The sequence below is a fragment of the Cyprinodon variegatus genome, unplaced genomic scaffold (assembly GCF_000732505.1).
Source record: "Cyprinodon variegatus isolate N-32 unplaced genomic scaffold, C_variegatus-1.0 Scaffold346, whole genome shotgun sequence".
NCBI classification, from domain to species: Eukaryota; Metazoa; Chordata; class Actinopteri; order Cyprinodontiformes; family Cyprinodontidae; genus Cyprinodon; species Cyprinodon variegatus.
The window spans coordinates 582,948-608,789 of NW_015150799.1; the positions used below are offsets into that span (position 1 = coordinate 582,948).

At 40.4% G+C, this 25,842-nt stretch overlaps 2 protein-coding genes across 2 annotated transcripts; one reads left to right on the plus strand and one right to left on the minus strand.

The window, feature by feature from the left end:
• The first annotated feature begins 767 nt into the window (after positions 1–767).
• Positions 768–18,203, plus strand: LOC107091664 (discoidin, CUB and LCCL domain-containing protein 1-like). Its single transcript, XM_015385723.1, has 15 exons — positions 768–922; positions 5,606–5,827; positions 9,983–10,120; positions 11,110–11,161; positions 11,596–11,668; positions 11,748–11,881; positions 11,970–12,007; positions 12,237–12,428; positions 13,771–13,883; positions 14,529–14,703; positions 14,787–14,882; positions 14,994–15,087; positions 16,240–16,277; positions 16,352–16,462; positions 16,950–18,203. The coding sequence occupies exons 1-15, from the start codon at positions 820–822 to the stop codon at positions 17,369–17,371; spliced, it is 2,001 nt and encodes a 666-aa protein (XP_015241209.1). The 5' UTR covers positions 768–819; the 3' UTR covers positions 17,372–18,203.
• Positions 17,727–23,513, minus strand: LOC107091663 (zinc finger protein 835-like). The gene is made up of 3 exons (XM_015385722.1): positions 23,342–23,513; positions 22,987–23,254; positions 17,727–20,223 (listed from the first exon to the last, which is right to left on the minus strand). The coding sequence occupies exons 1-3, from the start codon at positions 23,366–23,368 to the stop codon at positions 18,758–18,760; spliced, it is 1,761 nt and encodes a 586-aa protein (XP_015241208.1). The 5' UTR covers positions 23,369–23,513; the 3' UTR covers positions 17,727–18,757.
• Between the last annotated feature and the right edge of the window lie 2,329 nt (positions 23,514–25,842).

The following is a 25,842-nucleotide window of genomic DNA, read 5'->3' on the forward strand; positions in this document are numbered from 1 at the left end:
ACAATAGGCTGAACAGATCGGACTGGGAACGATTTTCGGCCCTGCATTTCATTTTTCCATCTACACCCCCCGTGCCTTGCACTGCTTATGGTTAGCGTGCACAACCCATGTACGGAGGCCTTAGTCTTCAACGCGGCCGACAAGGGTTCGAATCTGGCCTGTGGTCCTTTGCCGCATGTCTCTCCCCCTCTCTCATACCCCCTTACCTATCAGAAAAACGTGCCACTAGGGCCGTACTCAAAAAAAAAAAAAAAACTCAAAAAAAGAAGAAAAAGGATTTGTAACATTTATTTCTGCAAAAGTACCAATAGGAATAAAACTGCACTCACTTTAGTTTTACGTTTTTAAATAAAATTGTCAGTTTTCATCCCCCCATTCAACTTAATCATCAATTCATACAGTTGTGTTTAATTTTCTCCTTATGTTTTTTTTTTCTTTTTAGCTTTAACTCCCTTTTTTTTATCTATCAACCTTTCAAGCTATATATTTAATTCAACACGTATATTATCTATAGGCCTACTATACTATTTGTTTAATGTTTTTCTTCCTTGATTCTTAAAATAGTTTATAATCTTTAAAACTCTTGGTAAGTCTGCTAGAGTAGATAAATACAGACACATCTGGAACCCCATACACTTTGAATGGAATGTCAGGGATCATTTGATTGGCAGTCAAGCCAACCAATAGAACGTCGACTTTGCGACTCGTGGCCAATAGGAAACACGCAGCACTCAGCTGCTTTTTTTTCTTTTATTGAAGCGATAAGTCGCCCCATCGAAGTATGCACCTTACTTTTTCCCTCGGACAGGGCTGGAAACCATGCCTGGAAAGAGGAGAAACACGGACGATGGAGTAAAGTTTCTTTCCGCCAGTTTGTGGATTACCTTCAGCGTCTGTTTAGTCGGTGTTCGCTGTCAGGAGGGTAAGAAAAAGCCGTTTGTCGTTGACTTTTTGGGGGGTAAAATAGTGATTTTGACGTTACACCGTATGTCTAACATGTTTGCCTGTTGATGAAAAAATATATAGTTATTAAAAATGTATTATTACAGACTAATATGTGATCGATCCAGATAATTATCTGAAGCAACAACTATTTCTGAAACTGGGGCATATTTTATACAGTTTACGGTTTCCAACAGGTTGCAAACATATACTGCTGTTTAAAAAAAAAGTCAAAATAAACTCCAACTGAAAGTATTTTTAATATTACAGCATTTTGTTGAAGCACCATAGGTGCAAAGGTCGCCCAGTTAGTATGCAGCAGACATTCTTTGCAGGCTGTTTCCTTGTCCATCTGTTGACCTGCTGCTCCCAGCTTTCCTCACCAAAAGCTTTTCAATACTATATCCAAGCATGAATCACAGTGACCATATTTACACACAAAGACACAACGAAGCAAATGATCACTCCTGCCTAGACTATGACAACAACTCACAGCCACACCACAAATCTTCTTTTGTTGTTTTCGTCTGGCTCTTTGGTTTCCTCACATACCTGAATCATTTTTATTAAATGATAATCTCTCATAGCTCTGGTTAGGACAGGTTTAGGTTTTTTTTTTTATTGATTGTCTTATTTTAAGAGCAGAAGGCTATGGAGTGACAGGCAGGACAGGTGAACATCCTGTCTGCTTGCTTAGACCTGTAAAGACCTGCCAGAAATTTGAAGATTTGGGAAAAGAAAAAAAAAGTTTGTCTTTCATTTAACAAACCAGACACTTTAAATTCCTGTTTTGCGTTTAAGAACAAGCTTGACAGATTGTTCTTGAGTAAAGCAAAACGTGATTGTAAATTAGAAGGGGGGGGGGCATGGCCTTTCAGTTATAATAGTTTAGTATTCCCATCTTGTCTATTTAGTGCTGGAAGACAATGCCCATGATTGCATGATACTGCTTCCACCATGTTTGCCCATTGGGAATCTGTTAGATGTTGGTAAATATGTCTTTTTATTTTTTATTTTTTATTTTTATTTTTTTACAAAAAGGTTAGATTTACCATATTTCCTAACATAGCTCTGTCTCTTTGCAGCTCCTCCAGGGTTCGATTCAATTCAGTTTATTTATATAGCACTTTACAGTTCAACCAGATCATACAGTCAAATTGATTCAAAGTTTTCTGTCCAAGGAAAACCAGTTGATTGCATCGACTCTTTGACTTGAAGGCAATCCCTCACACTAAGCATGCCTGTAGCGACAGTAGAGAGAAAAAGCTCCCTTTTAACAGGAAGAAACCTCCAGCAGAACCAGGCTCGGTGTGAGCGGCCATCTGCTGAGGCCGACTGGGGTTCAAGGAGACAGAAGCACAAATATAAAAAGCTGCTGTAAAAGGCGTTACCAGGAGTTACAAGGAGCTTCTTGACTACTTCTCCCTTTTTGCAGTTGTTTACTCTTTTCATTTGAAAATGAAAAGAGTAAAAAAATCTTTCATTTTTTCTTTAAATATTTTTTTAACATAATCTAACCCTATTAAAGTTCTGCTCAACTTTATTTGTCCCTATTTGTTCCCTGACGTTCTCTATGAACCCTCTTTGACCTTTTAGAGAAAATCTGTAAACTATATACTGATCAATATACTGTTTGTGGCTCTTCAGTTTTAGACAGTTATTTCTGCAAGTCTGTATTGCCATTGAAGATGTTTTTAAAAGGTTAAAGGGATATATATATATATATATATATATATATATATATATATATATATTTGTCGGGCATTACATCAGGATGAAGAATAAAATGGAAAGAGACGGGTTTGTCAGAATGACTTTAGGTGAAGGAGTTCAGCCAGGAGGAGACAGTCAGCAGTCACCCAGAACGTGGCCAGAACCACTGTTGTTTTGTGGCCTCCCACCGGAAGGTGACAGATCCATGCTCTGGTGCCCACAGCAACAGCTTGTCACTCTGGCATTTCCAGAGAATCCTTTGGGGAGCTGCGTTCAAAGGTTGCTGCTGGGATTTGCAGAGTTGTTGGGAAGTGAGGCGGATGGTGTGATGCAGGATGTGTGGAAAAACAGTAAGCGAAGGGTTATCTGGGGGGGTTCCGGAGCCTTATATGGAAGACATGAACCATGTTTGGAGTCAGACGGGCCTCAGGGTCTTACTGAAGTTTTTGACCATTCTGGGAACATGTCACCTCCTGAGTTTTTTGCGGGGGTTTTGGATTTGTGCAAGCAGCCTCTGTAACCTTAATCTCTTTGTAACCACTTTTGGAGCTGACTCACTTATTTCCAATGACCAGCAGAGATATCAGACCAAATATCTAAATGTTTGTGTTAGTGTTAGTCAGCACACTCACCGGTCAGAGGATGTAATAAATCTATGACTAAAATGTTGTTTTTCTTTTTCCACAATGATAAAAAAGTTTCTAAGTTTCCTTCACCTTTTCTTCCAGAGGGTCAACAATAAATCTGCATCCTTTTATCTAACCTTTTCTGGTTTAAATAGTTCACCATTCTCTCCAGGATGTGGGTGATTGGTGTGTTTTTTTCTTTTTATGATTTGAGTAATTTCCTTTCCAGCTATTCGTGTCATCATTCAGTTATGAATGTAAACATGTCCAGGTCTGCAGAGCCTGTTCTGATGAGACATGTTGCACGTTTGTCCTGTGATATTACTGCAGCAAATCCTTAAATATTTACTGAGTTTTATTTAGGAAATTTATGACAAACCTGTCTGCGGTTTAGACGTTTTGGCTCGGCTTAGGATGTGATCATTACTTTCAACAGATGGTTTAAAAACTGTCTGTTACAGCAGAAGGTGTGGATAAAAATATATATCTGCTTTTTTTTTACCAACAGAAATGTAGCTTATCTGTGGGTTTCCTTTTATACTGTAACCCCAAGATAAGTTTTTTGATGTATCATTGAAAAAAAAAAAAGATCAAATATTGTCCATCTGTTATTGATGTGGACGTGAACAAAGGATCTTCTGTGGAGAAGCTTACAGCAAAGATCAATTATAACAGAAAAGTGTAAAGAGTATAAAAACCACCTAAGCTACAGAGCTGACACTGGAGACTAATCCAAGCCAAGGAAGATTGCACACTGCAAAAACAATCTATAAAATAAGCAAAAACTTCTTAAATGAAATGTATTTTGCCCTAAATTTGAGGAGGTAAATAAGATGATCTGCCAATGGAATGGGTATTTTTACTCTTTAAATAAGATAATTAGATAATAAGCACTTGAAATAAGACAATGCAATTGTTTGTTCTTATTTTAGATGTAGATCGTCTTGTTCCATTGCCAAAGTGTCTCACTCACCTCATCATTAAAAGAAAAAAGACACTTATTTAGATTTCCATGGATTTACAGTTTAGGCAGGAGTATCTTTTGAAAAAAAGTCCAGCATTTGCTCTCAATGCAAAGCCTATTGTAGAAAAGCTGCAAAAATATAAAAGGGTTTGGTGTTTAGGGGACACAGCAGCCATGGGAAATAATCAGATGCATCTACATTCCAGCTTTTTGTTTTACATGCTAAACCGAATGCATGGCAGAACCCTAAAACTGCAGATCCAGACTGTCTTCAGTCAGAGGCTTCTTCAGATTCAGTTCAAGACACAAGATGCTTTTTGCCTGCAGCTATCAACACTTATAACTACTGGTTTAAAAAAAACAACCTATGATTTACTGCAACATTTAATTCCCCTCTGGGATTGATAAAGTATTTTTGAATTGAATTGAATTAAATCACCCCAGATGAGTCGGTTTCACAGGGAAAGATGGTGAAGGAAACATCATGTTAAGAGAATGCTTCTCTTCTGCTGGTCTAAGCCAGATGTGCAGAGCTAAAACAGACGGTCCTGGAAAACATCCTGCTGGAGGTTACGAAAATCCTGGGACCAGGATGGATGTTCACCTAACAGCAGAATAGCAACCCCTAATTAATGACTGGAGCTAAAATAAAACATTTAAAGCAAAACATTTTATGACCTAGTCAAAATCCTACGACGGAGTATTAGGGCCAGGCTGGAGATCTATTTTTTTTTTTTTTTTTTTGAGAATAAAGCCTTGATATTATGAGAATAAAGTTGTAAAATTGCAAGAAAAAGGTGTAACATTACGAGAATGAAGTCATCATACATTAACCCGTTGCATAACTTCACATGATGCTCAACATTCCTCATTTTAGGGAAGAAAGTGCTTCTTTTAAGAGTTGTCATAAAATACAACTTGTTTCTCGTAATTTCAGGACTTTATTATCTTAATATTACGACTTTATTCTCATAATTTTAGGACTTTATTCTGATAATTTTACAACTTTATTCTCGTAATGCTACGACTTTATTCTCCCAATTTTATTACATTATCCTCGTATTTATTACTATTCTCGTTTCAACTTTATTCTCGTAATTTTACGACTTTATTCTGGTAATGTTCCGACTTTATCCTCGAAATAGAAGAAAAACAAACCTCTAGCCTTGCCCTAATACTCCGTCGTAAAGTCCAGACCTCAATCTAGTCAAGATTTGGTATTTTTTGGAATGGAAAGTTAATAAATTATCTGATGAAATGTTTCTCTCCTCCATTGAAATGAGTCCCAGACAATGAAACCTGAATGGTTCTGATGGTTTCAGTTTAAAGCCCTCATTGTTTTATTCTTGCTTCATGTTAGGTAACGATTGTGGACATACACTGCTGGGAGCAGAGTCAGGCACATTGGCCTCTCCCAACTACCCAGGCACCTATCCCAGCAACACCTGGTGTAAATGGAGGCTCCGTGTGCAGGAGGGCCGGACGCTACGGCTGCTCTTTGGAGACTTTGACATTGAGAGCAGTCCAGGCTGCAGAAACGGATCCTTAGTGATCACAGGCAAGAGCGGAGAACGAAGACTGGGTAGGTCCATGTCCTTTTGTTCATATTCATTCCTATGACGCTGTTTGGGTCCTCACTGATCTCAGACGTAAGTCAGTGCTTAATCAGGATACCTGCTGACAGATTTTAATGCTCCGTGTCGTTATTAGAGATCTCCCAGGCATGTCATGACTTTAGGCTCATGGCATGCCATTCGGCTGAAACATCGATGGGAGAGGAACCCTGTTTTGCAACAGGAACATGTACATTTTGCAACCAGCTGTATCAGGTTGAGTCCTGAGGCTACAGATATTTGACAGCGCACCAAAAAATTCACGTTGGGAGATTAAAGAGATTAAATTATTGTGCTAAACATCTGTTGGATTATTTTAAACCCAAAAGCTTTGAATGTTTTCTGTGCACGGCTGCTGATAAAGATAATCTATAAATATCATGGATCTATGTGAAATGTGATTTCTCTTAGACAAACAGATACAGCAGCTTTTATCCTCTTTAAAAGATCGCTCTGCAATCAGTACAAGGTCACCATCCTGAATCGCATGCTAATCTGTTTGCTTATGAAAGTGGCTCCTCTATATCTGCACTAAAAGAGTATGGTTATTAATTCACAGCAGCATACGCTTTTAGTAAAGAGTCAACAAATATCAGATAATGCTTTTGTTGAAAGACTTTGGAACATTTTTTTTTTATCTTGCCTTCTTTACTAGAGCCAAACCTGTAGCTCTATGAAGGCCTTTAATGTTGCTTTTCTTTGGAATTTGACTCAGTTTCTTTCGGGTTCTGGCTAAAACGGACTGAATGTACTCAGGTGTACAGTCTGCACTTTTATAAATAAGGCAAAATGTGATTTTATGCAGTTGGAAAGGCATCCAGAAATGTGTGAACTATCAGATTCTTTATTTTATTGGTTGGACAGTGTTCAGGTTATAGCTGTTTAAGGATCACCTTTTTCTTCACATGGATGTTTTCATGATAGACTGATGGAAACAAAAAGCCTTAAGATCACATCTGAAGCTTTGGACAAATGGTGCAAAAGCCTTTAAAGCATTTAAAGACATAACAAATCTATGTTTTTACATCACAGAACCAAGCTTTGGTGTATTTTATTATGATCATGTGTCCAACACACAATAGTGCATATTTGGAGAGTGCAAGAGGATGATGAACAGTTTGTAGAACGTTTTATGACAGAAGCTGAGTGTTGCAAATATTCATATAAGGCCCCTCAGAGTCACTGATTTGTGTTATGCTATCTGCTGTTCCTACAGTTACTGCTTCACAGTCTTTACATTTTATTTCACCAGCTTTAGAAAATCGAATCACTCATTATTTCACTAGATAGCTGCAGTCTGCTCAGATAGGATGGAGAGCATTAGAGATCATCATACTTTTAAGCTTTGTCACAGATTTAAAATTGAATGTAGTTCTATAGTCTGGCTGGAGCAGTTTAACACTTTAGACTTACAGACTTTATTATCATTTTGTACACACAGAGTGTTTACAAAAGTTTTTTTGACATTTTAATTTTTTTAAAGTGCATCTATGAGAAAACACGTGATGTTTAACACATAAAAAGCATTCAATTAAAGTCGGTTCATTTATATAGTGCCAGTTCACCACACAGGTCGCAGGTTTACAGAGCCGATTCAGTCAGATCATACAGTAGGATTTGTTAAAAGTTTTTGATCAATTGCTGATTGCATTCAGATATTGACTGTGCAGGATTCATTCATATGGCTACACTAAATATTTACTTGCATTATGTTGTTGACTCTACAGCAATCCCAAATACTGAACGAGCATGGCTTCAGCAACAGTAGAGAGGAAAAACTCCCCTTGAACAGGAAGAAACTAGGGCTGGGCAATTTATTACATTTGTATTATAATCACAATTCAACAAAACGCAATTTTCAAATCACAGAGGCACTCAATTTTGTACAAGTTGCATATAACAACACTAAGAGACTTTTTTTTGTTTGTTGTTTTACTACAGCACTAAAGTTGGTGTTGATATGTTTATAGTGGGTTTGCTGCCACAAAAAAAGGAAAGAGAAACCTCTATCATTGATGCAGTTAGAAGTGAAGGTCATGAAAAAGCTGAAACCTTAGTGTTAACCATCTATACACTCGTCGGTATTGCAAAGAAAAATCAAAATAACATCTAAAATAATTGCAATTTAGGTTTTTGGTAAAATTGTTAAGTCCTAGATGAAACCTCCAAAAGAACCAGACTGAGTGAGTGGCCTTAAGGCCAATTTATGCTTCTGACGCATAGCCTCGAAAACCGACGGTTCTGCAACCGTCGTACCGCACCTCAAAAAAATCCTGACTTAGTGTCAGACGGTCGCAAACCTGCGCAGACCTAAAGCGGAATTGCGCAGACAAAAAGCAGCTGTGATAGGTCCTTTCCGGCTGTCTGTGCTGTCATCCTTCTCAATTCGGTGCCGGGGAGCGGCATTTTTTAAAACCGAGGAATAACTACAATGAACAACTACAACGAAAGGTTAATTGAGGAGGTTCGGAAGTACAACCATTTGTAGGATGACCCAGGCAAATTATAAAAAGATGCCAAGGTCTCTGCCAAAACAAAGTTCTCGTGACCATCCGCCAAAGTTCTTGCTAGTTCTCGAATAGGCTCCCCCTTGCGCTTTGGGGGAAAACTGCTGTGTGTCCCTAGAAATTCCAGACCGACAGTGCAGAAGCATACCAGCAAAACTGGTTCACACACAGATTTAAATTTAGGTTTCAATCTTCCTGTTTCGGGAGTTTTTGGGGGCTATCTTAATGTGTATAGAAACAAAGTTAGGCTGCTTTTGCATTGTTGCCAACTTAGGGACTTTGTTGCTATATTTGGTGCATTTTTTTTTTTTCCAAAATTGCACGTAGTGACAAATGGAAAAGGCTTTTCCTGTGTTGTTAGAAACTTTAGTGACAACACATAAACAGCTTGTTCTGGGTTTACTGTCTTCAGCAAACATTCAGTGAGCGAGCCGCTCCCACCTTGAATTCACAGGGACTCAGGCGCAGCAGCTGCAGCCTGTGTCTGCAGTCGGAGAGCAGAGAAACTCTCGTCTCCCCATTGAACATGAGTCACACGTGCGCAACTCATCCTCTGATCCCCCATGAATTAAAAATCAGATCATTGATATAATATTTACAATATTTTTCCTTTAAAATGTGTAATAAAACAGTGCATGGGTGTGGATTCAGTAACCTTGGCAGACACCCATAGACCCTGCCGCAGTGTCTATGGGTTTTTCACTACTATTGAGACCTATTTTTCTATGCTTAGTTGTGTTTTTAAGCATGCCAATTTAGATGGATGATTGGTAAAACATTTCTGTGGAGTGACAACCTGACAGTACACATTTACGCAATGTTTAAAGTAAATACTGTAGAATTGAAGAATAGAGAAAGAGGTCCCTATGTCCTCCAGCAGTCTAAGTCTATAGCAGCATAACTATAGGGATAGCTCAGGTTATCCTGACTTATCAAAAGTGAACTATTTAAGCCTTGCCTTTAAAGTAGACAGGGTGTCTGCCTCACAGACTAAAACTGGTAGTTGGTTCCATAGGAGAGGAGCCTGATAACTAAAATATCTGCCTCCTATTCTTCTTTTAGAAATTCTAGGAACCACTAGTAAACCTACAGATTGAGAGCAAAGTGCTGTGTTTAAAACATAAGGAACAATCATTTCTGATATAAGATGGAGCTTGGTTGTTTAGGGCTATATTTGTAAGAAGGAGGATTTTAAATTGTAGCTCTGATTGTCTGATTGTATGCTTTGCGTGGTCTTCATCCATCCCGGTCTAAAGTCTTGTCCAGCTTCTAACACGTTGTCTATAGGTGTTAACCTGCATCTAGTTCCATCCAACCTCATTCAACCATAACCAGCTCTCTGTTTCCTGCTGAAAAAAAGAATAATGCTGCCACCACCATGTTTTACTCTAGGTATGAGAAGACATGCCAGTTGTGCAGAATGATCGGGAAATATCCAAAAAGTCCTCCCATGTTTTTGTTTTGGAAACATTTTCCATATGAAGTATTTATCTTTTTCCGAACACAATTATGCTTAACTTTGTGTATCAAACTGTTTCAAAAAAACTTCAAGGGGTATGAATGAACCATTATTTTAGTTGAGATATTTTCATTCTGTTACTGGTTGTTTATTTCCAGGTCCAGTGTGTGGGAGGCTTAATGCAACAATGAAGAATGTGACTCTTGAAACCAATGAAGTGACGGTAACATTCATGTCCGGCCCACACCGCTCTGGACGAGGGTTTCTGCTCTCTTATGCAACAGACCAGCATCCAGGTATGGCTGCATCATATCCTCTGTTTTCTGCTTAAATATTTTCCCAAACAAACATAAATAGATGACCTTTTATTAAAACAAAAAGTGTTTTATCAGCATCTTGGAGTCTATTTTAGTCCTCCACACTGTTGAACAATAGCTGTATGTGGTCTGATTTACAAGCTTCTGCAGGGGTTTCTTTTTTGTGCTTAGTGATCTGTTAATATTTACCTGTTTGTGTGGGTGGGTGTGTGTTGATGATGCATCATGATTTACTGGCATTCATTCTCCATTGTTGTGTTTACATAGAAACAGGAGTAGGACTTATGGCCAGAGGCTGAAATTGGTTGTCTACTTCCCCTTTCCCCCCACATAAGGCCTGTCATTCCATAGGCAGCTGAATCCTGCTCTAAATCAACCACCAGTGATGCTTTGAATTCAAACATGTCTTTGAATGCAGAACAAAATGTCTCATGTCTTAGTTCATGCATTACATTTCAGGACGTTGTGGATCTTTTTGTTTATGGTGTTTGTTTAGATCTGATTGCTCTGATATGTATTAGGGGATAGTCTTCTTTTCTCTCTGAGTTTGTGGTATGTATCAGAGTTTCCTGTTTTTCACTTTTGTTGTTTACAAAAATCCAACATCGTCTGGAGCTGAAGCCTTGTGCAGAGACACAAACCGCCGTCTGTTTACTGTGACGGCAGATGGGCTTTTGGCGAGACTCGTGAACTGTGACTAAGGGACAGCAACAAAGGCTTCAGTCACATTAACAGAGATGACTGCCTTTCTCCTAATATAGCATGCTTAGAGGATGGCAGCCCGTCTCATGCTGGATCTGGGCTGTATGTTTTTCTGTGTCTGTGTGGGAAGCAGTGGGGAGGCTGTTATGTAAGAAAGAGACTGTGCATCAAAATCCCAGATTCTTAAAGCTCTTTTTCTTTTTTTTTTTTTTTTTACAAATGTGTGGATTCATTTTAGCGTCTGTATTTTTTTATTTTTCTTTCAGATCTGATCACTTGTTTACAAAGAGGATCCCATTTTAGCTTTCAGCGTTTAATGTAAGTTTGTTCCCAAAGTATTATACTTTTTATTTTTTATTTTAACCTTTTGAAATTGTTTTTGAAATTGCTGTTTTTTGTCATAAAGCGATCAAAAAGCTTCATTGTACTTGTTCAGATTTTATGCCATAAACCAGCACCAAGAGGTGCTCTTTTAACTGATATAAAATCACCATTGCTGCAGTGAAACATGGTGGTGGCTGCATCATACTGTGGAGATGCTTTTCATTAGGCCTTGATAAAGCTCCATCTCTCTTCCAATCAAGTCTGAAAAGTTTCCCTGTACCTGCTGAAGAGAGGCTTTCCCTCAGCATGATGCCGCCACCTCTGTGTTTCATTATGATTAAGGTATTATCAGAGTTGAGAGCTGTGTTTGCTTTTGTTCCCATTTTCTCTTCTGATCTGCTTATCACTATATCTCATGTGCTTCTCAGTGTTTACTGCCCAGCTGGATGTAAGGATGTTCCGGGGGACATTTGGGGAAACTCTGAGCAGGGTTACAGAGACGTAAGAGCCAGTTTTCCCTTCGCCAAGCTATGCTCCACCAAAGTTATTTGTGGTTTAGAAGTTCTCCTTTCTGCCACAGACTTCAGTCCTGTGTAAGTCTGCGGTCCACAGCGGAGCCACGTCTGACGCCTTGGGAGGCCGAGTCACTGTGAATCAGGGGAGAAGTCTCACACTCTATGAATCCACCTTCGCCAACGGAATCCTCTCTAAGACGTTAGTAGTTGCATTGTGCTCATGATAAAGGATCGTAGTAATGTTTGTCGGCAGCCATTTTGACACATCCTTGATTCTGTTTTGACAGGGGGTCATTATCCGAGAAGAAGCTGCTTTTTAGCAGAGGTAGGATTTTTCCCCCCCTCCAGCAGCACATTATTTACATTCCTTGAGTTTGTTTCCTGTAATGAGCTCCAGTGTTTAAAGTGTTAGGATTTCATCCCACCCCAGCTAACCCCTTTATCTAGCACACAGAAAATTTTGTCTTTATCGTAAAGATGAGAGTTGAGAGTTTCTGTAGAGAAGATGGTGAAACAATGGGCCACGTTCATCCTTTCCTCTCATTCCCACACAGAGTGTAACAACATCCTGGCTGTCTCTCCTCTAAATGCATCGTCTCTCTGGAACAAAAACAGGGAGGAGCACACAGTGCTCTCATCGTCCAGAAACACGGAGCCAGGCCCCGACTTCCTGCGCTGGACAGCAGACAGCGGGGATCCCAACCCCTGGGTGGAGATTGAACTATCTGAAAGGAGCAGTGTGACAGGTAAGAAAATAAATAAAATCATAACCATAGTTTGATTCTGCACAATTCAATTTCACTTAGATTGTTTTTGTTGCATTTATACAGAATCTGAGTCCAGATTCAAATTAGAAAAAAATTGGAAAATTTAAATTTCGCAACTGTTTTGGGCAGCAACAGGAACAGCTCCTGTTTAACAGGAAGACGCCTACAAGAGCCTCCAACCCTGTGAAGTTGGTCTATCTTCTGCAGACAAAGGACATGAAGCAGTCACAGGAAATAACGGATAAACATTAAAACAGTGGCTTAGAGAACTTTGTAAGGGGAATCTAAAGAAGATAGCTTTCAGTTACTCTGTCCCTGGCCTTACTGGGCCAGGTGTACCTTCTATTAAAACTAATGGCTGCTGCAAACAATATGTCACTGGAAGGTGGTAAGGGAAAATGGCAGACCAAGGAAGAGAGGTCATTAGATCCTCTCAGCCTAAAGCAGCATGAAGTTAGAAGAAGGGGAACTAAATTGCACGTGTGTTGCATGCGATCTACAAAGATTGCTGCCCAAATGTTAAGACGTGTAAACCAGTTTTGGTTTCACCCATTAAAAAGAGCAGATTTTGTTTTCCAAAAACCTACAAGAAAAAAAAAAACAACTCAAGCTTTGTGTACGTTTATGTTTACAGGTCAAGGCGTAAAATATCCCTTTTGTGAAAAGAAGGGCATTTTCACTCCCCCCCACATCTCTTTACATTTTCTTTTCAGTATGATACTTTTTTATATATATATATAAACATGACGAAATATTTAAGTTAAGTCAATATTTTATGTTTTGGTTCAATTGTATAAATAAATAATAATTTGTGCCGGCCTGTCCACCTTTTTTTCTTTATTAATGTTACGCTACTGTTATTTCTTAGGCTCCATATATGTTTCCATGCACACAGAATGTCTGGCATCGCACCAACTCCTTCTTTGTGCCAGCAAAGTTGTCAGTTTGCACCTGATTTTCAGAAGAACCAAAAAAAGACATGAAAAACTGAGGCCTCAGTTGAGTTTCAGATTTAGAAAATCCCTTTGCACGTGATGAATGTTTACATTTCCGTATCCTCCACCCATGAAGTTGTGCAGTCGGATCATTAGAATTTGATCTGCATATTAATGAAGGCACACAAGCAGAAAAAAAGTGTACTGCAAACATAAATGATTTTCCACCTCCTTTTAAGGTGTGCTTTGTGCATAGAAACACGTTTGCGCCTGTTTTAAGACACAAACCTTCTGAAGATCTGGTGCTGAGAGCCAAACAAGAGCTGCAAATAATCTGATTATTCATTAGAATTGAATGTGATATAATCTCATTGTCTTAACCCCAGGGTTGGTCACAACAGGCTCATCGGCGAACTACATCGAATCCTACAGTCTGCAGTTCAGTAAGGACAGAAAGAGCTGGAAGACTTACAAAGATGCTGCAAGCAAAGAGAGAAAGGTTGGTGATCCAGCCTGTTTCAGACATTCAGTCACTTTGGCCATTTCTCAGTATGTGTAATTGAACGTCCTCCTGTGCTCATGAAACGTCATCAGCCTCAGCCCTAGTACAGCTCCACTCACAAGAACACAAGACCGTGAACTGACAAAGTCCCCGGATGTTGTTCTCGCCCCTCCCTCTTTACCCAGCATGCATCAGAGCAGACTTGTCCGTTCTTGAGATTGACAGCTGTCCCAGCATGCTCTGCGGCAGCAGCAGCTTTCAATGGAGCGCTCACAGAGCTCAGAGTATTAAGTTAAAAGTTTTTTGTTTTCGTTATTCTATAAAAGTACGTTTTGAGATCATTTGAGGCGAGAACATTATACTTTTAAACTTCAGTATATGACCCATTTAATGATTTAGTGCGCAATTTAATGAAAAGGTTCCGATGTTGCAACCATTCTATCATGCTATCTCTCGATAGCCGTGTGCGAAGTACAGCTAGCTCTGATGATTTTTTCTTTTATTTGGCGTCTATTTGTATTTATACGCAGAAATTCTGAACATTACTTCCAACACCGAACTGCTGAAGAAATAAAGAAATAAGGAAAACCTTTGAGTTCTTTGACAGTAGCTTGATTTTTGGTTGTCCCTGTTTGCTCCCAGGTGTTCCAGGCTTACACAGACGGCCACCTCAGGGTGCTCAACAACCTGTTCCCTGCGGTCGTTGCTCGGTTTGTTCGGCTTCAGTCACTGAGCTGGCGTGGCAGAGCCTCTGCTCAGGTTGAGCTTCTGGGCTGCCCCGCTGCCAAGGCCACGCCGAGGTCACGACCTCATGGAGGTGAGCACATCCTGTTTGCTCCAGTCAAATATTATCTGTTCACACAGTCTCGCCAGACGCTACAGTTCCTGCTTCTTTTCCAGGAGAATCTCCTTCAATCAAATTTAACGTGGATAACCTTAACCCAAGCCCCTCTCCCACTCCCACAGAGGAGACACCGTTTGTGGAAACAACTCAAAGTATGAACTCTACGTAGCAAAGTAGAAAACGTTAACTTTCGACCGTAGCCTGTGTCGGTGACATCACTGTGACCTCACATGCACATCAGTCACAGACTTGTTCTGTTGCAGGCCCCAGTCAGCCAGTGATCATCGCAGTGGGAGTGGTCCTGGGACTGGTGATGTGTGGGAGCTGCTTATTGGCTGGAATCTGGTGGAAACGAAGGTATTTCTTCACTTGTTTCCTTCTTATATTTTCTGATGATCTGCTGTAATGGATGCTAGAATAAATCAGGCACAATCCATCAGATGATCACACTTACTGTGTGTGTTTTCTTTATTTAGGGCTTTTCATGTCTCTTAACGTATATTTTGTAGTAGTATTACAACCTAAGAATGAGGTTGTATAGCAAGTCTGAATGTATTGCAGAAAGGCTTAAAATTCTGCATACTTGCTAAAGTTACACAAACACTCCCAGTTAGTTTGCCTAAATTTGCCTCTGCAGGAAAACTACAGACTGCAGGAAAACTACAGTTTTTCCAGCCTTTTACAATTCTGACCTTTTTTGAATTTGTTGAAGCATAAAGCCATTGATTTTCAGTAATTATACAAACGGCCTACTTTATCTATTGTAAAATCAGTTTTACAACCAACCCAGCAGCAACGTCTAGGCAAGCATGCCCTGAAATCAGACCAAAAATGCTCAAATTAATAAAATGAAACCCAATATTTAATAATTCTCTTGTACAATAAGGAGACTTTAAGTTTATATCTAATGAGAGGTGTACTGGAAGGAAAGCTTTGCTCACCAAGAAAAACCTAAAGGTGAGACTAAAATTGACCAGAGAGCAAACCAGCACCTTTCGGGAAAAACTTCATCTGACTAAAACTGTTTATTTTAGACTCCAGAACAGAGGACATGTTTGGCATGAAGCTTGCTAGGAAACCTCCTAGCCTCCATGAGGCAGAGATTTCATGATTTGGGCAGCTTTGCTTCAGCAGGATATGGATCGCCTCAGCATCATAGAATCAATGACACATTCTCTTCAACATGGCATGTACCCAAAACAAAGCAGTAATTCACCAAGTAAAAACTCCCTGGCCTAGTCAAAGTACAGATCCTGATCATTTTTTTTCCCTGGTTGTTAAATGGACTGCACCTTTACATGCACGGGTCTGTATGCATTATTAGACATTTACTTATTGTGTCGTTAGTGTATGTTAATATCTGACCAGCACTAAAATCTTCTAAGTTGTATTTTGCTCACAGAAAATGGAACATTTTGATCACATAACCCTACCTATAAAATGTAAAGGTTTCTCAATAAACTAAAAGCTGTGTGCAGTATGTAAAATATCGTCATGTTCTCCTGGTAGGAAAAAGGACTCCCAAATGAAGAATTCCTTACCCACAGGTGAGTCAGGCTCTTAGGTTTAACGTATTTGAAGCTTTTCATAAACTCTGATTCTGACTTTCTCTTCATGTCAGTTGACTGTCAGAGTCTGAAAGCAAAGAGTCTGTTGCATCCATCATCAGAGCTGATCTCATACCCGCTGGTGCGAAACGTACACGATGCTCTACCAAGTCCCCCTCTAAACGGTGAGAACTGAGGAACATTTTCTGCTGCTCTGTTTTGCTTCTTTTTTTTTTTCTTCCCTCCTTTGTTGCCGGTGGTCAGTTTGAGCAGCCAGGCTTTCTTTCTTTGTCCCGGCTCAGCTCATCGCCAGCCGCTGTATAAACATTCCTTTCTTTGGACCTCAGAGTCGCTGTGAAAGAGCTCCTTTAATTGGGGCTCAATAAAGGCAGCCGTCCCATCTCTGCCTCATCGAGCGCCTCGGCTTCTAACTCCACAACTCAAATTGAAGCTGTGTGAGAAAATGAAAAAGTGATTCTTAGACATTTAAATCATCCAAAGTTGGATCCATTCTGGGTCTAAACAATAGGAAAGACATTTCCAAACTTTTTCTTTTCCCATTAATTAAATAATGCAGTTGTGTCCCGTTTTACGCATTAACTTGTGAGTTCCATTACTGAAATACAAAAGCTGTTTATTTTGATGCGTCTAACATGCTGGTTTCCTTTCCAGACTATGCTGCTCCTGCCGTCACAGCTGGTGGACAGAAGCTTGGATCTACATTCAGGCCCTCTTCCGACGATGGATACACCACCCCGTTCACCTGCACTCATTATGACACGCCTGGCAGCGTTCCAGAGTACGCCGAGCCTCTACCTCCGGAGCCCGAGTACGCCACTCCTTTCAGCGAGCTGCCCCCCGAACATAAACCGCCCACCTTGACGGGGTTACTTCACAGCACTGCACAGAGACCTCTCGCTCATGTGTCCACCGGTCACAGTCGGTATGACTGCCCCTCACACAGGGTGCTGTTCAACGGCTACTGCACCCCAGCTCTGCATGCCGGCAGCCCTCGGCCTGCCAGCGAAGTCTATGCAGAGCCCAAATCAACTGACTCCTTAATAAGGAAGCACACATATGAGGAGCCTTTGTGAATCCAAGCAGCTCAGCTGTGAAGATCTATGTGAACTAGAGGAGCTCTGAGATCTTATGACGGAAACCGGAACATTCCTCTCAGGAAAAACTCCTGCTGACCGGTCGCTGAATGTTCAAGGACATCAGGAGTCACTCTAAATATAAACAAAGAGGACACCAGGGTTGAACACTGAAAAACAAAAGATCTGAGACCCACAGAGACCAATATATGCGTACTTGTACAGTTTTTATTTTATAAAATGCACAGAGAAGCTCCAAGTTTGATTGTTGTCTGAGAGAAACAGTCTGCCAACGAAATGCTCAATCACAAGCTGCACTTTCTACAGAAACAAACACGTCCATCTTTTTTTTTTTAAAGATTATTGCAAAACAGAACTTGCTGTAAAAGAAACACTGTAAATGTTAGACAGGTTTGAAGCTGTGACTAAATATGACCACTAGGTGGCACCAGAGAGCTTCAGACCTCTAATAATATACTGTATTGTGTATCTTTATGTGGAGAAATAACCTGTTTAAAAAGGACTTGGGAGTTATAGTACAGCAGAGGCACAAGAATAAAGGAGAAGAAAAGTATCATGAACCTTATATTTTATAACACATTTGATATCAGGGATTTTTCTCAAAACTCTGCTAGATGTAGGAAGAAGTGCAAAATTAAATTAACAGAGCTTGTATTCTTATTAAAACTGTATGCAAAGTCCATTGGATTCTGTGACTGCACTGTTTGCTTTCACTACTGTATAACAAAATCTGTATTTTTTCTAAAGCAATCAGGAAATAGCACTTTGTTTTTATTATAGGAAACTTTATGCTAAGATTAACGGTTGGGGGGGGAAAAACGGTTAATCGTTTCTTCAATTAATCTTTACACTGTGACTTTTATAAGTTTTCCGACGATGCCTTTTTCACTGCAGAATAAGGCACAATAAAAAAAGAAATGTATCAAAAATACAATGTGGAGCATTTTCAACTTGTAGTAAAGCTGGACCTAAACCTGCAGCGCTGCCACACCGTAAACATGATCGCTGCTCGGTCAGGACCGTGTTTGGTTAAAGCTCCATTAATTAAATATGGGTTAGGGCTCATTTCAGTTTGCTTTATGGAAGCTGTTCAACAGGTTCTCCACCTGACAAACTGCACTGCAACAATGTTTTCTTTGTTTTTGTGCTCCTTCCTCCTGTTGATGCAGTATCAGGTTTAAGTATTCAAACCTCCCGACCTTCTTGCAGAGTTGTTGCTCCCACAGGTTTCACATGGGTTTGTATGCAGTAGACTCAGAGAAAGTGGGAAATCATCTAACCTTTAACCTTCCCTTTGTGTTGGCCCACTGCATACAAAACCAATAAAATGTGAACTTTGAAGGGGAAAAAAAACATGAATATGTTTCATTCGCTTGGATGCGGAACATTTTCTCTTGTGCTGAAGTCTTCACCCTGTCTCTGATTCTCCTCCGCCTGACGCTCGTGCGAGTAGTGCACCAGGGTCTGGTGTCTATTCCGGGACGGGGCGTCTTTAAAACGGAGGCCGCAATCCTCGCAGGCATAGAGCAGCCCCTCTCTATGACTGCTGGCTCCTTCCTCCTGTGACCTGCTCTCGCTGCGGTTGGTTGGGATCAGCTCTGAGGGGTCCGGAGCAGAGGGCCTGTCCAGGTTGCTCTGCGCGGCGTGTCCGATGCTAGTTGGAGGAAGGGATCTTGGACGCCCAGGAGAGAATCCTGATGTTTTTGTTCTTGCCTCCCCATCGTGTTCTGGGGACAGCCCATGGACCGTGCGATAGTGGAAGCGGATCCCGGAGCGATTTGAAAAGCCCCTCCCACAGACGCTGCAGATGAAGGGCCTCTCTCCTGTGTGGATACGGGTGTGGATCTTAAGAGCTCCTGACTGGGTAAAACACTTCCCACACAGGCTGCAGCTGTAGGGCTTTTCCCCCGTGTGGGTCCGTAGGTGGGCCCGGACCCCCGCCAGATGGGGAAACCCCCTGCCGCAGAAGTCGCACGAATACGGCCTTTCGCCTGTGTGAATCCTCTTGTGGATCTTTAGCGCTCCCGACTGGCTGAAACGCTTCCCGCAGTCGGTGCAGGAGTAAGGCCGTGCACCTGTGTGCACATTCAGGTGTATGCGGAGGTTGCTGTGGGAGTTGAAGGCCCGGCCGCACTCTGTGCAGAGGAAACCGGAGGGTTTGTGGGCGTGCTCGGAGCGCTGATGCTGCAGCAGCTGAGACGGTCTTGGAAAAGAGGCTGTGCAGTGCATACAAGGATGAAGCGACAGGAGGGGCCGCCTTCTCTCCTCCTCCAGCTGCTGTTGCTCCGTTTGTCTGGGCTGCTGGTGACAGGTGGGAAGAGAGCATCGGCAGGACAGGCACGGAAAGGGAGCGGATAGCTGTGCAGGGTGGGCAAGCTGAGGACAGGGAACGCATGACGTCATGGGGCAGTGATGGTGGTGGAAATGATGGTGGGCGTGGGTGTGTGAAAAGGGAGAGTTGGAACTTTCCTGGTTGCTCACAAGGTGGGTGCAGGTTGGTAATCTACGGTGGCAACACAAGCAGGGAAACATGGAGAGATGGGCCAGAGTGCCCGCTGACTGTCTTGATGGAGGGGCGTCGGGATTTGGGGTTTGGCTCTGGGTCCCTCTGTCTGCATCATGACTCTGTGGTCGATTGGCCGGCCTGGAATCTGACCCGGGGCCGGTTGTGTCAGGCGAGCACAAGTTCACGCTCAAGTCTTTAGGCTGGCATGAAGCATGAGAATAAAGAGATGAGGAAAAGGACTGTCTGGGTAGTAAGGTTTCAAATGAGGAAGAGGAGCTAAAGAAAGGACAGCCTGGGCAGGTGCAGGCATGATGCTCATCCAGACCTGCAGAATAGACAGGAAAAACAGGTGTTAGACATGTTTACCAAAAATAAAGCACCAACTTAATCAGTTGAGACATGGAACAAGTAGGGATACAGTGCTGGTGATATATAGTGGAATTCTTGGACTTAAATTTGATCTTTCATTCATTTAGGGGGAAAAGGTTACATCTGAGGTAAGAGAGATATTTACACTCAATTATACAATCACTGTTGGCAGTATTAATACTGTATGCAGGTGTTAATACTGCAGGTGGCGCAGTGGTAAGCGTGCACGACCCATGTGCGGAGGCCTTTGTCCTCGACGCAGCCGACCGTGGTCCTGTGCCGCACGTCTCTCCCCCTCTCTCATACCCCTTTCTTGTCAGCCTACTGTCAAAAAAGCGAGCCAATAGTGCCATAAAAACAAACAAAAAAAATCTTTAAAAAAAATCTCTTTCAAAAGTAAAAAAAACATTTTCATGCTGATCACATTGATCAATTACTACTTATTTCCTTGGGGCATAAAAGTGTATTTGGATAACTAAAGCAAAACATAATTATGTACATTGTAGGAACCATGATGCTGTGGAAAAGATGGGAGGACTGTTGGCCTGCACTGTATCAGGAACTTTTTTGAATGCTTTCATTTATCTGTTCCAAAAAAGTAAAAAAAAAAAAACATCCACTAGACTTCCAGGAAGCCTTCTCAATTTGATTTTAATCGATCTGTTATTTTAGTCATGGGTGATAAATCACTAAAATTGATTGAGCTTTTTAATTTGAGGATTTAATTTTAATATTTTGAAGTTCGATAGCTCAGACACATCAGTTTATTTCTTTTGTTCTTAGATGTGCACTTACAACTGATAGACTCTGAGATAATGCTAGCTACTAACAGTTTGTTGAATTTTCATTGATTGCTGTGAAATCCGATTATTTCTACAAGCATGTTTCACAGCTTGAATTTCATTGCCCTTTAAATGAAGGTCGCCTCTCAGAGGGAATGATTCAAAGCTAGGTTTTTAAAAGCAATAGGTCATAAAACTAAGTGACAAGAAAATCTATTAATTCGATTTGATAAGAAAGAACTGAGATCAGGTTTTTAAGCCACATTGCCTCGTTTGTATGGAAACATTTTTTTTAAATAAGATTTTCTATTAGAAAAATTACGATAACTTTGAAATTCTCTAGCATACACCACAAAAGAAAGGTAACGTACCCATTTATACCAGTCTTAATCTCCAGATGTAAACAGATGAACACTTCAATATCAAATGGTGAATATTGTAGATATCTAAGCACAGAAATCTCCCATGGAGACTCCAGTATTACAGATACCCCCTGTTATGATATTACTAAATTATTTTTATCATTTCAAAATGGAAAATAAGTTATATAAATCTGAATTTTTTTTTTTTTTTACGTTCGATTTTAGTTATTGGGTAAAAACAACCATAAAATTACATATTTTCATTCGGTCCTTAGAGATGGAAAGCGGTTTATTAGTAGACAGTAGGGTTGTCAATATTCAAAATAGTATTGATACTAAAACGTATCCTGATACTATACTCATTTTCAAAACTATAGATGCCACTGAAAAGAGTTATTTTCTCTCTTGAAGTCACAGAATGAAGCAGAGAGAAGTAGAGCTGCTTTCAAAACGCCATCAGATACAGCCGACTCTACCATCCATTATTGACCAACATCCGAAATATGAGGCCAAGTCCCCAGAAGCTATGAAAATAAACAGCTGTGGAAGTGAGTACATATGTATGGATCAGGTTTCTATTTAACTGTGGAGAAACCTGGGTTCTAACAACTTATTAAGCAGCTAAACCCAAGGTTTGCTCTTCCCTCCCAGAATACAGCATTTATTTTTATTTGTTAACTGGTTTGGCTATTGTCATTGTGTGTGTAAAGCATAGCCAAGGAAGGAACACTTTTCATTTTTTTTTTAAATCAAGCTTGCTTAATTGCATTCATTTAGTTACTGTATTTTATTTATTAAAAAAATATTTCTGTTAAATTTTGTGGTCTTTATTTTTATCCTTGTATCGAAAATGGCATAAAGCAGGCATCCCCAAACTCGGTCCTCAAGGGCCGTTGTCCTGCAGGTTTTAGATGTTTCTCTGCTCCAGCACAGCTGATTTTAATTAATAGTTGATTAACAGGCTTTTGCTCTACTGCAATCATTATAATCAGCTGTGCTAAAGCAGGGAAACCTGCAGGACAGCGGCCCTCGAGGACCGAGTTTGGGGATGCCTGGTATAAAGTATCGAATATTTTCCTGAGTATCAGTATCGAGTTGAACATTTTAGTATTGTGAAAATCCTAGTAGACATCCATTTTCTAACACGCTTGCTCCCAAGTGGGGTCACGTGGGGTGCTGGTGTCTATGGGCGAGAGGCGGGGTACACCCTGGACAGGTTGCCAGTCCAAAGCAGGGCAACACAGAGACACAACCATTCATGCACATACTCACACCTAAGGGCAATTTGGAGAAGCCATTTAACCTAACAGTCATGTTTTTTGACTGTGGGAGGAAGCCGGAGTACCCAGAGAGAACCCACGCATGATCAGGGAGAACATGCAAACTCCATGCAGAAAGACCCCAGGGATTGCAGCAGTGCTACCCACTGCTCCACTGAGCAACCCTAGAAGACAGTGTTATAATTTTTTTATATATTTTTTTAAGAGTGGGATTATTTAAACTTTTTTTTTTTATTTAAGGTAGAGGTTATTATTATTGATGGTGTGCTAAAGTAGGCTGTCATGGAGAAGCCACCTTCTGCTCCATCTCTGGCCTCTGCTCTCCTGTTAGATGAGCCAGCATTGATCGCTCTGCCCGGGGCTGCCTCTCTCCTCTCCTGGACTTGTTGAAGAGCCTGGAGGGGCTGCATGGAGGAGGCTTTGACCCCCAAAGGAACACTAGCAGCAGCAGCAGCCGTCCCCCATGCTGCGTTTCTCACGTCTGGCGCGTTTTTGGATTGGTTTCCAGATGCGAGAAGCTCACTGATGTACTGGTGCATCTCCATCCATGAGCACTGTGCATGCTGAGACACGTAAAGAAAAGTTAAATGAGCGGAAACCATCATCTCCTCACTTAACCAGGCCGACAGACATGCAGCGGAGCGACTCACATTATCGCTGGACTTCTCTTTATCCATGAGCTGAACTGAACACCGGAGCTCCCTCCTCTACAGAGCCGAGTCACAACATTAATTAAAAAGAAAACAACATAAATATAAAAAACAAATGCGTATTTTTTTCTAGTATCAATGACACGCCCAGTTGGGGTTAGCAGGCGATATACTTCCGGGTTACTGGGTGACGTATAAGCGAGCGTCACCCATTCCATCCAAACAAAATGCTTGAAACATTTCTGCAGTTTCCCTCCATTTCAACCAGACTAAAAGCCTGCTTGGTGTGGCAGAGTGAGGATCCCTTACATTTCTTTTTTTTTTATATACATTTTGTCTCATCAAACCCACAAACGTCAAACTATTTAGTGAGCTGTGATGGACAGCCACGGTGGAGCATCTGCACAGTGGAAAAAAAAAAAAAAAAAAAAAAAACATGCCATGAGAGTTTATATGGCAGTTTCTTCCAAATAACATCCAGAAAGTGTGGCCTGCATTTGCACTGATCATCTGTATCCAAAGTGTCTCAACAACCAAGAGCCCATCAGCACTTATGTAACTCCCTTTATTGTCCCACAATGCGGAAATTCACTCTGCATTCAACCCATCCCCTTGGGGTTAAATGTGGTTAAATGCATTCCCCTTTGAAATGGCTTCCATTGTGTGGAGTCCGAGGAGCAATGTGGAATTAAGGGCTGAGAAACCCAGAGTGGAAGCTGTGGGGATTTGAACCGGGCACCTGCAACCCTCTAGGCCAATACTAAGCTCTATGCTAAATATTTTCTATTTCAATATCGCCTCATATTTAGCATCGTCAGATCAATTCCACTCAGTTCATTGATTTAGTACAGTAAAACAAAACATGTTTTGCCATTAATTATAAGTTATAAGCAGAGGTGTCAAGTAAAGAATTACAAATACTTCGTTACTGTATTTAAGTACACATTTTAGGTATCTATACTTTACTCCATTACTTATTTTTCTTCCTACTTTTGACTTCTACTCCTTACATTTTCACACAAGTATCTGTACTTGCTATTCCTTACATTTTTAAAACACTTACTCTTGGCTTTGGATTTATGTGTATAAATTTTTATTTTATTCGCGCCATCCAATGCAGATCATTGGCGCCATCCACATCTAGTGAAAACTAGTGTGATTGGATGAGTCATATAAAGCAAACACTCATTGGTTAGCTAAAGGAAATCATCAGAAGCAAGGAGGTGTTTTTCAAACTGTAAACACGAATTATCTATGCCATGCTACAATGTTGGATTCAGAAAAAGATGTTGAAATGTCTAAAAGGTTGGACACAGGCGAGAGCGTATCGGGAGATGGAGACCAACAAGACCTCCCTCATCCTTGGCCCTATCAAAATGAAATTTTGGAAATACCGGTAGTTGAAAAATTGAGCTTTCAATTCATATAGTGGCATCTGGCTGCTTTTTTTTAAAGGTTACTTTATACTTTAAGTAGTTTTTGGAGCACATACTTTTTCCCTTTTACTTGAGTAAAGAGGTCAAGTTGATACTTCAACTTTTACCAGAGTGTTTTTAAACTGCCGTATCTATACTTCTACTCAAGTTTGAAAATGACTGAAAATCAATTGAAGTCAACACACGGTCCTCACTACGATGGCAGAATGAGTGTGTGTGTGATTTTGCATTTCAGAAAAAAAATAAAAACTCTTTCCTTCTGTCAATATACTCTATCCAGAGCTCCCCAAGTGGAAAAGTTTTAGTTTCACCAGGTTCAATTCTGTTAAAAAAAAAAAAAAAATCTTTAAGGAACCTTTTGCTATCCGATTATTTTCTAATTAATCCAAAAATCAACAGATTAATTGATAAGCAAAATAATTGTTAGTTGCAGACCTTGTATTAACTGTGGAAACATTCACGTAGATTAGCAAGAGAATAATTGATACTTAGGCAGACAAATAAGGTAGAATTTCTCAAAGCACAAAAATCATAGCAACCACTAAAAATTAGATTTAACCAAGAAATATGCAATAAAATAAACCACAAAATCTATAACGGTAAAGATTACTTCCAAGGTTATTGATCACTTGAAAATCGTGTTGCAGCTGCTGTTTTCTATTACAATTTTCAAGTGATCAATAACCTTGGAAGTGATCTTTTAGACTTTGTGTATACAGTACATACGCACGCACCGAGGGAAGGATTGATGCTCAGAGAGCAGACTATACATTGATCACTCAGGGATGCATGAACCAATCAATTTAGCTAAATAGTTAAAAGCTTAAAAACAATTTGATTGATATAGGCCCAGTAAAGTTAAATACAAGGTATTGCTTTCTCAAGACCTTGTATTTAACTTTAAATTTTGTTGAAGTTCATTTGGATCTAATAGTCTGTGAATGGTGCTTTAGCAATAAACTTCCACAGCTTAAGAGCAACCAGGATCCATTACAATATATTTGGGACCAAACCAGGATGATGAAACCTGAGGGAGAAAAAATGATCTGTTTCAAAAACAAATTT